General features: G+C 36.5%; 1 protein-coding gene across 7 annotated transcripts in view; it reads right to left on the reverse strand.

Moving 5' to 3' along the window:
- ARFGEF1 (ADP ribosylation factor guanine nucleotide exchange factor 1) overlaps positions 1 to 16,153 on the reverse strand; it is a 146,561-nt gene that overhangs the window by 48,885 nt on the left and 81,523 nt on the right. For all 7 annotated transcript variants that reach the window (XM_077942521.1, XM_077942520.1, XM_015145405.3 and 4 more), the window contains 5 exons: positions 15,257 to 15,368; positions 13,503 to 13,708; positions 13,153 to 13,237; positions 8,509 to 8,680; positions 6,358 to 6,509 (listed from right to left, as the gene is read on the reverse strand). In XM_077942521.1, the coding sequence (XP_077798647.1) occupies positions 6,358 to 6,509; positions 8,509 to 8,680; positions 13,153 to 13,237; positions 13,503 to 13,708; positions 15,257 to 15,368 (727 nt within the window). The remainder of the gene's footprint in view (positions 1 to 6,357; positions 6,510 to 8,508; positions 8,681 to 13,152; positions 13,238 to 13,502; positions 13,709 to 15,256; positions 15,369 to 16,153) is intronic.

Below are 16,153 nucleotides of genomic sequence, written 5' to 3' on the forward strand. Positions count from 1 at the left end.
AAGTACACAGAAAAAAATAGTATTATAACACTCTGTAACTGTGACATGTAAAATACTCTTAAGTAGTAAGACAGAAAGATGACCCATAGCTTTTCAAGACACAGGCAGTACAATAAGGTATAAACAAAAACAACAAAAGGTTAAAAAGCGGGGGAACAAATTAAAGTGTAGAGTTATTGGTTTTATTTTCACTTGTTTATTTGTTTATGCAAGCAGTGTTATCAGCTTAAAATAATGGGTTGTAAGATAGTACTTGCAAGCCTCATAGTAACCTCAAACCAAAAAAACCTATAATGAATAAACAAAAAATAAAAAGTAAGAAATTAAATCAAACCATCACAGAAAATAACCTTCACTAAAAGGAAGATAGGAAAGAAGGAAAGAAAGAAGAAAAGACCACAAAACAACCAGAAAATAACAAAATGGGAGGAGTAAGTCTTTACCAAATAGTCATGCTGAATATAAATAGGCTAAACTCTCCAATAAAAAGATATATAGTGGCTGAATGAATAAAAACACAAGCCTCAATGATCTGTTGTGTACAAGAGACACACTTCACCTACAATGATACATACAGACAGAAAATAAAGGGATGGAAAGATATTCCATGCAAATGGAAAGCAAAAAAGAGCAGGAGTAGCTATACTTACCATCAGACAAAATATATTTCAAGACAAAAACTAGGAAGAAAGAAAGCCAATATGTAATGATAAAGAGGTCAATTCAGCAAGAGGATATGCCATTGTGTGAGGGTGTGTGTATGTGTCTGCATATATACAGATGCACACCCAGCACTGGAGCACCCAAATATATAAAGCAAATTATTAGAGCTAAAGACAGAGACAGACCCAATACAATAACAGCTGGAGACTTCAACACCTCATTTTCCGTATCGGACAAATTTCCAGCAGAAGATCAACAAAGAAACATCAGATTTAATCTGCACTACAGAACAAATGGACCTAATAGATATTTACAGAATATTTCATCCAACAGCAGTAGCATACACATTCTTTTCCTCAGCACATGGATCATTCTAGAGGACAGACCATATGTTAAGACTCAAAACAAATCTGAAAACATTTTTAAAAACTGAAACAATATGAAGCCTCTTCTCTGCTACAATGGAATAAAACTAGAAATCAATAACAAGAATAATTTTAGAAACAATACAAACACATGAAAATTAAAGAATATGCTCCTGAATGACCAGTGGGTCAATGAAGAAATTAAGAAGAAAACTGAAAAATTTCTTGAAGCAAATGATAATGAAGATACAACGTACCCAAACCTATGGAATATAGTGAAAGTAGTACTAAGAGCGAATTTTATAGCTATTAGTGCCTACATCAAAAAAGAAGAAAAACTCCAAATAAACAACCTAATGATGCATCTTAAAGAACTAGAAAAGCAAGAGCAAATCAAACCCAAAATTAGTAGAAGAAAATAAAGATCAGAGCACAAATGAATGAAATTGAAATTTTGAAAATACAAAACATCAACAAAACAAAAAGTTGGTTTTCTGAAATGATAGACAAACTTGACAAACCTTAACCAAGACTAAGAAAAAAAAGACCGAAGACACAAGTAAATAAAATTAGAGATGAAAAAGGAGACATTACAACTGATACCACAGAAATTCCAAGGATTCTCTTAGTGGTTACTCTGAGCAACTAAATGCCGGTAAACTGGAAAATCTAAAGGAAATGGATAAATTCCTAGACACACAGAATCTACCAAGATTGAACCAAGAAGAAATTCAAAACCTGAACAGACCTATAACAAGCAATGAGATCAAAGCCATAATAAAAAGTCTCCCAGCAACGGAAAGCGTGGGATCTGATGGCTTCACTGCTAAATTCTACCAAACATTTAAAGAACTAATACCAATCCTATTCAAACTATTCTGAAAACAGAGGAGGAGGGAGTATTTCCAAACTCATTCTACAAGGCCAGTATTATCCTGATACCACAACCAGGCAAAGACACATTAAAAAAAAAAAAAATTGCAGGCCAATATCACTGATGAACATGGATGCAAAAATCCTCAACAAAATACTAGCAAACCAAATTCAACAACACATTTAAAAGATTATTAATCATGACCAAGTGAGATTTATCCCAGGGATGCAAGGATGGTTCAACATACACAAATTAATCAATGTGATACATCATATCAACAGAATGAAAGACAATACCATATGATCATTTCAACTGATGCTCGAAAAGCATTTAAAAAAATTCAACATCCCTTCACGATAAAAACTCTCAAAAAGGTAGGTATAGAAGGAATATTCCTCAACATAATGAAAGCCATATACAACAGAACACAGCTAGTATGGTACTGAAAAGGGAAAAACAGGAAGCCTTTCCTCTAACATCTGAAACATAATAAGGATGCCTACTTTCACCACTGTTATTCAACAAAGTACTGGAAGAACTAGCTGGAGCAATCAGAAAAGAGAAAGAAATAGAAGACATCCAAAGTGGAAAGGAAGAAGTCAAATTACCTATTTGCAGGTGATATGATCTTATATTCAGAAAAGCCTGAACACTCTACAAAAAAACTATTAGAACTGATAAATTCAGTAAAGCTGCAGGATACAAAAAACAACATACAAAATTCAGTAGCATTTCTATTTGACAACAGTGAACAATCTAAGAAAGAAATTTTAAAAATTAACCAAAGAAGTGAAAGATCTCTACGATGAAAACTATAGAACAGTGATGAAAGAAACTGAAGAGGACACCAGAAAAATTGAAAGATATTTTGTTTATGGATTAGAAGAATCAGTATTGCTAAAATGTCCATATTACCCAAAGCAATCTATAGAATACCATGCCATTCTTAATAGGAATAGAAAAAAAAAAATTCTACAATTTATATGGAATCAAAAAAGACCCAAACAGCCAAAGCTATCCTGAACAAAAAGAACAAAACTGGAAGAAATCACATTACCTGCCTTCAAGTTATACTACAGAGCTCTATAGTAGCCAAAATGGCATAGCACTGGCATAAAAAGAGATATGTAGATCACTGGAACAGAATAGAGAACCCAAAATAAATCCATACATCTACTGAATTCATTTTTTACAAAGGTGCCAAGAACATACATTGGGAGAAAGGACAGTCTCTTCAATGAACAGTGCTGGGAAAACTGGATATCCATATACAAAAGAATCAAACTCCTTTATCCTTTATCTTGCCATATACAAAAATCAGATTAAAATGGATTAAAAACTTACATCTAAGACCTCAAACTATGAGACTACCGTAAGAAAACACTGGGGATACTCTCTAGGACATTCATCTGGCAAAGATTTCTTGAGGAATACCCCACAAGCACAGGCAACCAAAGTAAAAATGGACAAATGGACATATCAAGTTAAAAAGCTTCTGCAAAGCAAAGGAAACAATCAACAAAGTGAAGAGACATCTCACAGAATAGTGGTTCTCACTGTGCAGTTTGGAGAAGGTGCAATACTCTCCAGTGCCACCACTACCATTACTATAAATAATGTTTGTAAAATTCACACGTAGTAAACAATTTAGGACAGTCATGCCTGCTTACAGATGTTATTTGTCTGTTAAAACTAGTCTACAGATTGTTTCATGAATGCTTTGTCAAATTATGATAAAGTGCAATAATGTTTGAAGACTATAAGTGACACTGTATCTTGTTTCTAACAAGATAAACTTTGTTTTTGTCCTTGCTTTATCTCAAAAAAAGTGTATATCCCTTAATATTATACATTGCATTCCAGGAATATATCATTCATTCCTTCCACCCAGCCAATGTTTATTCATTGAGTTCTTAACACAAGCCAGGAACTATGATCGATGTTGGGAAAAATGAACAGATGTAGTTCCTTACCCCATAAATGTATATAAATAATGTATATACAGACAGTTACCAACTTACAATGGTTCAATTTACCATTTTTTGACTTTACAATATATTCATACAACTATTGTTTTTCATTTTCAGTATAGCATTCAATAAATTACATGAGATATTCAGTACTGTAGCATAAAACAGGCTTTGTGTTAGATGATTTTGCCCACCTGTAGGCTAAGGTAATTATCCTGGGCATGTTTAAGGCAGGCAAGGCTAAGCTATAACGTTCTGTAAGTTAGGTGTATTAAATACATTTTCCACTTAAACAATGGGTTTATTGAGACATAATCCCATCGTAAGTTGAGGAGCACACAAATCTGTACACAGACATACATACAGATAGACAGACATACGGACGGACAGATGGACAGATAAATCTATAGATATATTGAAGGAAAGGCATAGAATATTATGAATTAGGGACCTAGTTTAGATTAAAGGGGACAGTGCAGAACTCTCAGAGAGGGTGATATTTATTTATTTTTATTTTTGAGACAGAGTCTCATTCTGTCACCCAGGCTGGAGTGCAGTGGCCTGACCTTGGCTCACTACAACCTCCATCTCCCAGGTTCAAGCAATTCTCCTGTCTCAGCTCTCAAGTACCTGGGACTACAGGTGCACGCCACCAAGCCCGGCTAATTTTTGTACTTTTAGTAGAGATGGGGTTTCACCATGTTGGTCAGTCTGGTCTTGAACTCCTGACCTGAAGCAATCCACCCACCTCAGCCTCCCAAAGTGCTGGGAATACAGGCGTGAGCCACCGTGCCTGGCTGAGAGGGTAATATTTAAACTGGAAACTATTCAGGCAAAGAAGGAAAGAACATTCTAGACAAAGGATATACCTCATATGAATGCCCTGAAGAGAAAATAACTTAAGATGTTCTAGAAACCAAAAAATGCTGGTGTGACTGCGGCAGTGTAAGAGACAGAAGAGATCTAGTGATGAAATTGGAGAGGCAGGTGGAGCCAGATCACAGAAAGTCTACAGACACCAACGGTGTGTCAGGTTTCATGGTATCATGCAAAGCCAATAAAAAGCTTTAAGTAAGAAACTGGCATTTCATTTGGTATTTTAAAAAGATCACTCTGGTCTCTATAAATGGGTAAGAGGAGTGAAAAAGTAGAAATGAAGATGCCTGTTAGGAGAATGCCACAGTAAGCAGAGGGAGAAATGAGGGTGTCTGGAGTAGCACTGTGGTAGCAGAAATGGCACTGAGGGAAAAGATTGTTAATTCTAGTTTGGAGGATGTATAAATAAACTACAACAAATCCAGAGAACAGATCATAAAAGCTCACTCTCATCTCATGATTCTTCATCAACGTTTAGAAACAGTGTATCACATGGACCTTGAAGAAGAGGTAGAAGTACTTACAAAATTTTGGAGCTAAAAGGAAGCACAAGAATCCCGTAGTCATCTTTTACTACCCACACATACGTGTAGTTAGAATCAGAGTAAGCATCAGATTATGATCTTTAGCCTCCATAGATTATCCTGTCATATGATCTCATGAACAGGAATATACTTTACCAACTTTCTCTTTTCAAACTTAACTAGACACCACTCCACTTTGCTACAACTCTTGTAATGCACTGCTTACTCATTCTGGAATTTGGAGAAAGGATGGAGAATGAAGAAGGAATGGGAAATCAAATTTTAAAGAGTAAGTATCATTCTCACTAAATCAACCCACAAACAAGTAATATTCTCTTCTGTTCCTTACCCTACTTTCCGGGCCCCAGGCATACTCAGAAGCCTGATATAAGATCCTGGGGCCGGCCGGGCGCGATGGCTCAAGCCTGTAATCCCAGCACTTTGGGAGGCCGAGACGGGCGGATCACTAGGTCAGGAGATCGAGACCATCCTGGCTAACACGGTGAAACCCCGTCTCTACTAAAAAAATACAAAAAACTAGCCGGGCGAGGTGGCGGGCGCCTGTAGTCCCAGTTACTCAGGAGGCTGAGACAGGAGAATGGCCCGAACCCGGGAGGCGGAGCTTGCAGTGAGCTGAGATCCGGCCACTGCACTCCAGCCTGGGCGACAGAGCGAGACTCCGTCTCAAAAAAAAAAAAAAAAAAAAAAAAAAAGATCCTGGGGCCAAAGCACTTAAAGAAAACAAGAGCCTCATGATCATTTGAAATGTGAGTTAACTCCAAAGATTTAAGCATGACTAATTTAGAGAAAATCGGGCCAAGGATTAACGATCATTCTCCAAAACTTTTCTATTCTTAATTCCCAGGATTACACAACTATTAATTATAGTGAGTAACTCTTATTGTTCTAAGTAATAGAAAATTTGTATCTACTATGTCCTAAATAACATGTTATATGAATTTCACCTCAATAGGTCTACACTAATGTGTTATATCACTGTATCCCTTCCTTAACTTAAAAATATTATAAATGTACGGTTATATATAACTGTACACTGCAATCAGATGTTACATGAAAATTCTAACCTTAAACATGGGCCTCACATGCTCCAAATGTGTTGCACTTGTAAAAGGTGCCTGAACATGGCTCACGGCCTCCATGAGTGCTTTAGCTGTCTTGGCCATCTGCTCCATTTCTAAGTTATACAGAAGTCTTCTTTGTTTTTCACTGGCTACATCTGAAACAATAAACACTATCAGCATTTAAAATATAAAACATTTAAGAATTCTATTTTGATGTTTTACTATCAAATAATAAACACCACCAACACTAATTAAAAATAATCCTAAGAAGCAAGACTCAAAAGATCCCATATTGTATGATTCCACCTATATGAAAAATCCAGAATAGGTAAAATCCACGGAAATAGAAAGTAGACTGGTATTTTCCAGGGGCTAGGGGAGAGGGAATAAGGAGTAATTGCTTGATGGGTTTGGAGTTTCATTTTGGGATAATGAAATATTTTGGAATTAGAGGTGGTAGTTGCACAACACTGTGAATGTACTAAATGCCGCTGAATTATTCATTTTTAAATGGCTAATTTTATGTTATATGAATTTTGCCTCAAAAAATAAATACCTAGACTGGGAGTCAGGAATAAGTGGAAAACCTATGAAAAGGGAAACGAGTAGGTACAACTGTCACAATAAAATTATTAGGGAAACAACCCAAACATGGAACTGGAGAAGAGTAGAGAGGTAAAATGCAATGGTATCTGGCCGGGTGTGGTGGCTCATGCCTGTAATCCCAGCACTCTGGGAAGCCGAGGCAGGCGGATCACCTGAGGTCAGGAGTTCAAGACCAGCCTGACCAACACGGAGAAACCTGGTCTCTACTAAAAATACAAAAAAATTAGCCAGGTGTGGTGGCACACGCCTGCAATCCCAGCTACTTGGGAGGCTGAGACAGGAGAATCGCATGAACCCAGGAGATGGAGGTTGTGGTGAGCCGAGATCGCGCTGAGCCCTGATCATGCCATTGCACTCCAGCCTGGGCAACAAGAGCAACACTCCGTCTCAAAAAAAAAAAAGAGGCAATGGCATCTTTGTACCACACAGGTTTGAATGACAGCTCCTGAGTTAACAAGAAAACAACTGGCCATAACTTAACTCCAGGGTAATTTTGGTGTTTTCAGCACACCACCATCTCCTTCCCATTTCCAGCTTCTCTTATTTCCTACCACCATATATAAAATAGGACAGAAAAAGAGGGATATGAGGATGATACAATATATAATATTCTTTTCTCCTGCCATTTGTATTTTTCTACTGTACTTTGTTTAAACTTGAGATTTTAGTTCCAAGTGGAAGTGCTCAGAAATGCAAGAATCCTCTTTCTATATTACTGTTATATTCTTGAGCCATTACCCTCATCTCATTCCTGTAGTCAGATTTCAGCTCAAACTTAATTACCACTGGCCACAGGTACAGAGTGTCTAGAAGGTGGCTGGGTTCACAGGTGCCTACTGGTGCTAGTTAGATCTAGGGACTCTATAGTGATATAACTTGTGGTCTGTTTGAGGTAGCAATTTCTAACTCTATGAGCTCTCACCTGATCCTAAGTCTCCCCACCTCTTCCAATCATCCCTACTTTCAGCTTCTGTTTATGTGTAATAAAAGATGAACAAATGGAAATATATCGCTTGAAGATGATGAAGAAGAAGAAAAAATGACAAGGGTCTTGAAGCCTGACTATTGAGTCTAACTACTCTTTATGACCTCCAAATCCTTGCTGAGGTTAACTACTAAATGGATCCGCGTATATTAAATGCACACTGACACATGCATATAATGTATTCCATTTTCCACTAATCACTGGTCAGTGTTATCTTTCTTCAGAATGTAGGGAAAAAAATACAATCACATCACCAAACTCTATTATAATATTTCTCATCAAAACATGGTTCTTAACAGTATTTCTAAGGTTACTTTATTCTAAATAAAGTGAAAAACTCTCTTTTAAATTATAAAGTTTTTTCTTTTTTAGAGACAAGAACCTCGCTATATTGCCTATGCTGGTCTCGAACTCCTGGGTTCAAGTGATCCTTCTGCTTCAGCCTCCCTGAGTAGCTGGGGACTATAAATGCAAACCACCACACCTGACCATAAGTGAAAAACTCTTAGGAACCCATATTTTCCCCCTTGAACAATCAGAATTCAATTAATTTAAATACTTACTTTGTTTACTTGATTTTGTAGGGATTGTTAGTTCTTTTGTTTCTTTCATTGATATCTTTTTCCCAGCTATTTCATTATAGATGGCTGATAGATACTCTTCAGGAAGGTCTTTACTGTCATTGATACCTCTATTCATCTTAATGTACTGTTCCTTTGTCATTTTATTTTTCACCTAAATATGAAAAACCATTATAATTCCTAAAAATTAACATAAAGGTTACACTTGTATTTTAAGGATATGAATATTTACATAAGAGATTTTGTAAATACTTTTGAGGATAGAAACTGGAAAACATTCAACAAAATATAGATAAAAATGAAAAAAAAATCACAGAAAACGAAGGCAATACAGAAAAGACCCATTCTGGCAGAAACTAATTCACGCTCTGAGGTGGACATGAGTAATGTGAAACCAGAAAGGAGGGAAGTTGAACAATGAAAATATTTGTTTTTGCCCAAGGTTTAAGAGCTCCTGCAATCTCTTAATAGGGCCATGACAATTATTGGAAACAACGGTATCGAAAACATTCAAATCTTAGTTTAGAAGAACATAAATGTGCTGTTAATGAATTTAAAGTTGACTTTATATACAATGGGTATAAGCATAACAATACTTGAGATTTATTTAAAACCAGATAACAATCTCTCTGACTGAGTCACTGTGGCAACTGAATTATGTCAGGTGATCTGTACAAAGTATCCTTGGAATGTTTTGTCCTGTGTACGAGTACCCTAAACAGAAATGCTTTTTGCACCTTGATAAAGCTGTGGAATACAAGTTTGGAGTCTGTAAGATGGTAGGCCTATTAACAAACTTGGGAACTAGCATAGCCAAAATGTTTACACTTTACCTCCAGAAACCTAGATAGAAAAAACCCAGAAGTCTTATGTGATGTTTCTGAAGAGACACTTATTTAATTAAATATATTTCTACATCTTATATGATGTCTCTGAAAAGATATTTATTTAATTAAGTATATTTCTACCACCTTCCACAAAGAACTTAAGGTAAACTCTTAAGATATGATTCCTGTAAATTTACATAAAAGTACACAGAAAAATAATCAAGCGAGTCATCAGAAGCTTGCAAAAATAACTATAGAGAGTGTGGTGTTATGTGCCTGTAGTCCCAGCTATTCAGGAGGCTGAGGAAGGAGGATGGCACAAGCCCAGGAATTCAAGTCCAACCTAGGCAACATAGCAAAACCCTGTCTCAAACAAAAAGCAAAAGTACAGAGGAACCAAAACTTTCAGAAAATGTAACTGGGATACATACACTTATTTACTTCAGATAATTCTGCAAACAGATTTTTCTAACATGTCAGAAAGGGAGGCAGGAGTGCTTTTCCTACAAAAATGTAAAAATATTACCATGAAAGTTTTCAAGCGTAACGTATCATTTAATGGGATAAAATGCTATCATCTTATAACTTCAAAAACTCATCTTGAGTCACGGCACAAAAAAAAAAAATGAAAGAAAGAAGCTTTTTTAACTAAAGTTCAGGTGAATGCTTAAAAAACACACCAGGAATAACAAAATAAAAGACTACACACTGCTGCCAGTAAGAAGTAAAGGAAGATTAAAATCACTTGGAAATTTTAAGCATGGTAAAATGTTTTAGCATTATGTCAATCAGAAGCAAAGAAAAGTCTTTTTTTTTTTTTTTTTTTGAGACGGAGTCTCACTCTATGGCCCAGGCTGGAGTGCAGTGGCCGGATCTCAGCTCACTGCAAGCTCCGCCTCCCGGGTTCCCGCCATTCTCCTGCCTCAGCCTCCTGAGTAGCCACCCGCCACCTCGCTCGGCTAGTGTTTTGTATTTTTTTTTAGTAGAGATGGGGTTTCACCGTGTTAGCCAGGATGGTCTCGATCTCCTGACCTCGTGATCCGCCCGTCTCGGCCTCCCAAAGTGCTGGGATTACAGGCTTGAGCCACCGTGCCCGGCCGAAAAGTCTTGACAGAAAATCTGAAGTAGCAGTTTATTGTCTCTGGATCTGGGTTAGGGATCCCATACGTGGGTGTACAGAATACTTTGCTTTCGGGTCCCCAGAATAAAGCACACTGCTTCACACAGAACACTTCTGTCACAGTGGGAGTCTGAAGCTGTATAAAACAAAATCTGACTTTTCTTCTCCTGACATCTTTTATGGAATATTCTACTCCTGACTTTTATCCTCATGTGGTTGTATTAAGCTGTGCCTTATTTGGTGTTTAAATCACTTAAAGCCAGTTGTTACTACTGATGATTATTGTAAACATAAAAATTAAGTGTGTTCTAAATATGCCTAAAATTTTTTTTTAAATCACTGACTCACACACTACATAAAAAAATAGCATAACTATAAATATTCTGGGTGAAAAGGGAACATAAACAGCTTGTTAAAATCCATCTATATTTTAAGTTTGAAAAGAACTAAGAATGAGAATTAGTTTTAAGAAATTCCTTTAAAGTTATTTGTATTTTAAAATGTTGTCATTTGTTATAGTTAGTTAAATCAACTGAGGCCAAGATCATGCGTACAATTTTCTAACAGATTACTTAGCTTCATAGAAACTCACAAGCTGTTCTACAGCTGCAGGCTGCATAGCAGCACATGACACCAGGCAGCAAGCTACTAAGGAACAGTTGGACAACAAGCAGTTGCCACCGCTAGACTAGGACTTCAAGCACGTGTTCTGCAAACAGGCACTGTTACACTGAAGACGGGACACTGTTGTGAAGGTAATGCTCCCTAACTGTTATGTCCTTAGAAACTTTTCACAGTCTGGGTACTTATGAAAAGATATAAAAGGAATTTTTAATATTTCTTCAAAATCACATAAGTATGTACATATGTATAGGAAGACATTGCACAGGTGCATATAATACTGCTTATTCATTTATAAAACCAAATGTCTTTTAAAGCATAGCCTTTTAAAATCAAATGTATGTAAACCCAGGTTAAAATATTCTAGTTGGATTGAAAAATCAAATGAAAAAATTAGACTGAAAATTCTGGTGTAAAAATACAAAAAACACAAATACAAAAAAATCCCAACTATGAACTACCTTATAAAGCCATAGAGTAAAAGTCATCACGCTCGATAATAAAAGCCCTGAAGGTGAGCTGCTTTGACTATACTGCCAATAATATGCGAGAGGCAAATCTTGAATTATTAAAATCTTTAATAAATTTTTAAAAGTCCTATATAAAATCAAGTACATTTGTGGTAAATGCATAGTTGCTCAATGTTGTGTTTAAAACAGGAGTAACTTCATATATAATCATATGTATATACATATGTCTATAATCATATACATTCTTACTTTAGGTTTGGTATATACTCTCCTTATCTACTCTGCTTTAAACATCTCAAAACAGACACAAAAAATCCCTATACTGCAAAGGTTAATCTCAAAATTCAAATAAATTTTAATTTTTCCAATACATCTCAGACTAGAAAGTAGGTAATTTATTTTACTTTATTTAGAAAGTAGGTAATTTAAAGTAGGTAATTTAAGAATAACAAATATCATTAGATACCTACCCCTAGAAGTACTAAGAAATCCTTGCAAATAATTTATAAAGGTAATTTTACCCAAGGATGTCAATGTGTGTTTTTAGAAACTAAGCAAAAAATACTAAAACTATAAAATCAAACGTTTTGGTAGATATCAGAAATCAAGTGACAGTTCTTTAATATTTAAGAAGGAAATATGAATTTTATGAGGCAAAAGAAATGAACATTTCTAGGTATCAGGTATCTTTATGATTAACTTTTTAGGTACGATGGTATTATGGTTATGTTTAATTAGAGTACTTCTCTTTTAGAGAAACATACTGAGATAAATGCAGATGAAATGGTATGATATCTGAGATCTGCTTCAAAATTATCTAGGGGAGGGAAGAGATACAGATACAAGAAGACCGGCCATAAGTTGATAACTGTGGAAGGCAGGTAATGGGTACATTAGAGTTCATTATACTAATCCCTCTACTGTTGAAGTTTGAAACTTTTTTTTTCCTTTTTTTGAGACACGGTCTGCCTCTGTCACCCAGGATGGACTGCAGTGACACAATCTCAGCTCACTGGATGACTTGTGCCTCCCAGGCTGAAGTGATCCTCCCACCTTAGCCCTCCAAGTAGTTGGGACCACAGGCACATGCCACAGTGCCCAGCTAATTTATGCATATTTTGTAGAGACAGGGTTTCATCATGTTGCCCAGGCTGGTCTTAACTCCTGGACTCATGTGATCCACCTGTCTCGGCCACCCAAAGTGCTGGGATTACAGGTGTTAGGTACCACGCTTGGCCTGAAACATTATATTTTTTAGAAAGATGGTTTATACATAGTGTTTTTCCATCTTGTGACAAGTAGACATAAGACCTATAAACGTCTTGTTAGATTAAAATTTATCTTAAGCTTTATACAATTGTCAATCATGAATGACAAATACAGAAACATTTTATAGATAACTGAAAGTCTGATTTTAATTACTACCAGAAGTTGCTTTTGTAAAACATTCACCATCCCAAATTAAATACCCAAATATGGTGACTGGTTTAACTGAATAAAACTAAAATTTCAACTATTACTTACTGAATTCAGAATAATGTATTTATTTTGTACCACTTATTGTGAAACTGACATAAAGAAGACATACCTGTGGACTGTGAAGGTCTGTGGTCAACATGATAATTGAATAAGCCAAAACATAAGCAGTATCCGCACTAGCAAAGAGAGTTTGTCTGGAAAAATAAATTTATTATGTTATAAAGTACTGTTTTACATAGATTCATTTAAATAAGTCACCTCAAATCCCATAGCATTTGTATTTTTCTAAGTATCTCACATTATAATTTTTTATGGATTTGTTTTATGACTTCCAGATTGTAGACAATCTAAATTCTCTAAACAGGAGATTAGGTCCTATTATCTATAAATCCTTGGATGCTACCTAGCACGGTGTTTTGGATATAACAGTCAGTCAATGAGCATTTGAACCTTATTTACCCTTGGTTGCATTCTAGGTATCTTGCAGCAAATTTTTCCATTAATCGATCGATTTTCTGAGCTTCCCCTGGAAGACGAAATCCTTCTAGAAACATACGAAGGGCTGAAACGAAGTCTTTTCCTGAAAAGTCATGTTGGTCCACATATGCATACATGACTTCTTTGTTAAATTTATCATTATCTCCCAGGAACTCACCCACTTGAGTCTAAAGTAAAAACAGAGATAGAAATTGATATTTTCTTTTCTTTCTTTTTTTTTTTTTTGAGACGGAGTCTTGCTCTATTGCCCAGGATGGGGTGCAGTGGCGCAATCTCGGCTCACTGCAACCGCTGCCCCCACGTTCAAGCGATTCTCCTGCCTCAGCCTCAAGTAGCTGGGATTACAGGCACCTGCTACTGCGCCCAGTTAATTTTTTTTGTATTTTTGGTGGAGACAGGGTTTCACTATCTTGTTCAGGCTGGTGTTGAACTCCTGACCTCAGGTAATCCACCCGCCTGAGCCTCCCAAAGTGCTGGGATTACAGGCATGAGCCACCGTGCCTGGCCAGAAATTGAGATTTTCATGAGATGTTTACATTCGCCACACGGTCACTTAAAAAGTAGAAAATTTCGTTAAGATCCACAGGCTTTTGACTATAGAGTTAACAATTTCAAACACAAAGCTTAAACACACTAACTGCCTTCATAAAAATATCAGGAAATTCTTTTGTTTAGAAAATTTAAAAAGCAGAATTTATATTTTAGACACACAGACACACAGACACACAGACACACAGACACACACACACACACACACACACACGTCATCACTCAGTATCAGTGGGGGATTGGTTCCAGGACCCCGCATGGATAATCCATGGATGCTCAAGTTCCTTATAAAAAATGGCATAGTATTTGCATATAATCTATGCACATCCTCCCACATATTCTACTCCCATATCTAGATTACTTATAATATATAATATAATGTAAATAGGTTTTCTGCATTGTTTAGGAAATAACTACAAGAAAAAAGTTTGTACACATTCAGTAGAGATGCAATCACCCATTATTCCCCCTGAATATTTTCAATTTGTGGTTGGTTGAATCCACAGATGTAGAATCCATGGATACAGAACTCATGGCTACAGAGGGCCAATTACAGATGATTTTATAACCAAGAATATTCTTTTTGTTTGTTTTTGAGACAGACTCTCACTCTGTAGCCCACGCTGGAGTGCAGTGGTGCAACCTTGGCTCACTGCAACCTCCACCTCCTGGGTTCAAGTGACTCTCCTGCCTCAGCCTCCTGAGTAGCTGGGATTACAGGCGCCCACCACCACACCCAGCTAATTTTTTGTATTTTTATTAGAGACAAGGTCTTGCCACATTGGCCAGGCTGGTCTCGAACTCCTGACCTCGGGTGATCTACCTGCCTCAGCCTCCCAAAGTGCTGGAATTACACACGTGAGCCACTGTGCCCAGCCAACCAAGGTTATTCTTTATGTTTTACTTACCTCTATACTTAGGAAAGCATTTTAAAGGAGTCACAATATGTATTATTAACTTAAAAAAGAATTTTACAGAAAAGGGGCCAGGCGTGGTGGCTCACACCTGTAATCTCAGCACTTTGGGAGGCTGAGGCAGGAGGACTGCCTGAGCCCAGGAGTTCAAAACTAGCCTGGGCAATATAGCGAGACCCTGTCTCTAATAAAAAGAAAAAAAAAATCCCAAGAATTTTACAGAAAAGGTTAGAAAGAAAATGGTATTCTTACAGAGTCTAATCTTTCCTCTTGATGTAAGAATTGGGCAATATCTTCAGGTGTGGTGCCAAGCATCCCTTGTTCTTGGAGGTACTGTATTCCTCTCTTTGGTTTCTTATTAAATCTAGATGATGTTAAAGTTAATAGGAACATTAAAAATAGAAAACCATTCGTAGTCCCTGAAAAGATCTTAAACCACAGTAAATTAATTTTCTAACAGCACCCAGAAAAACAGCAGCTTATTTAATACAAATCAGTATATGAATATACAAAATAATTACATTGTGCCAAGTTTTCTTTATTTTCTTTATAGAAGTAAGTCTCATGGAAGGCCATCCTTATTACTATCATTTCACTGACTTTTTGTTACAGTATGAAGCGTAAAAAATCCATATCGACAGTGGGAAATTAGACTAAGAGAGACTATTAGAGAGAAAGCCATGTAGTAGACGAACTTTGAGTAAGGCTATGAATACTAAATATCTCATACAGGCATACTTCATTTTATTGCACTTCAAAGATATGTGGTTTTTACAAATTGATGGTTTGTGGCAACCCTGCATTGAAGGTCTATCAGTACCATTTTTCCAAAACCACTGCTCACTTTGTATCTGTGTCACATTTTGGTAATTCTCACAATAGTTCACACTTTTTCATTATTGTATCTGTTACTGTGACCTGTGATCAGTGACCTTTGATGATGCTATTGTAATTGTTTTGGGGTGACACAAACCACACCCATATAAGATGGCAAACTTAATAATCATATGTGTTCTGATTGCTCCACTGACTGGTTGTTCCTCATCTCTCTTCCTTTCCTTGGGCTTCCCTATTCCAAGACAAAAAAATACTGAAATTGGGCCAATTAAGAACCCTACAATAAGTGTTCAAGTGGAAGGAAGAGTCGCA

The sequence above is a fragment of the Macaca mulatta genome, chromosome 8 (assembly GCF_049350105.2).
Source record: "Macaca mulatta isolate MMU2019108-1 chromosome 8, T2T-MMU8v2.0, whole genome shotgun sequence".
NCBI lineage: Eukaryota > Metazoa > Chordata > Mammalia > Primates > Cercopithecidae > Macaca > Macaca mulatta.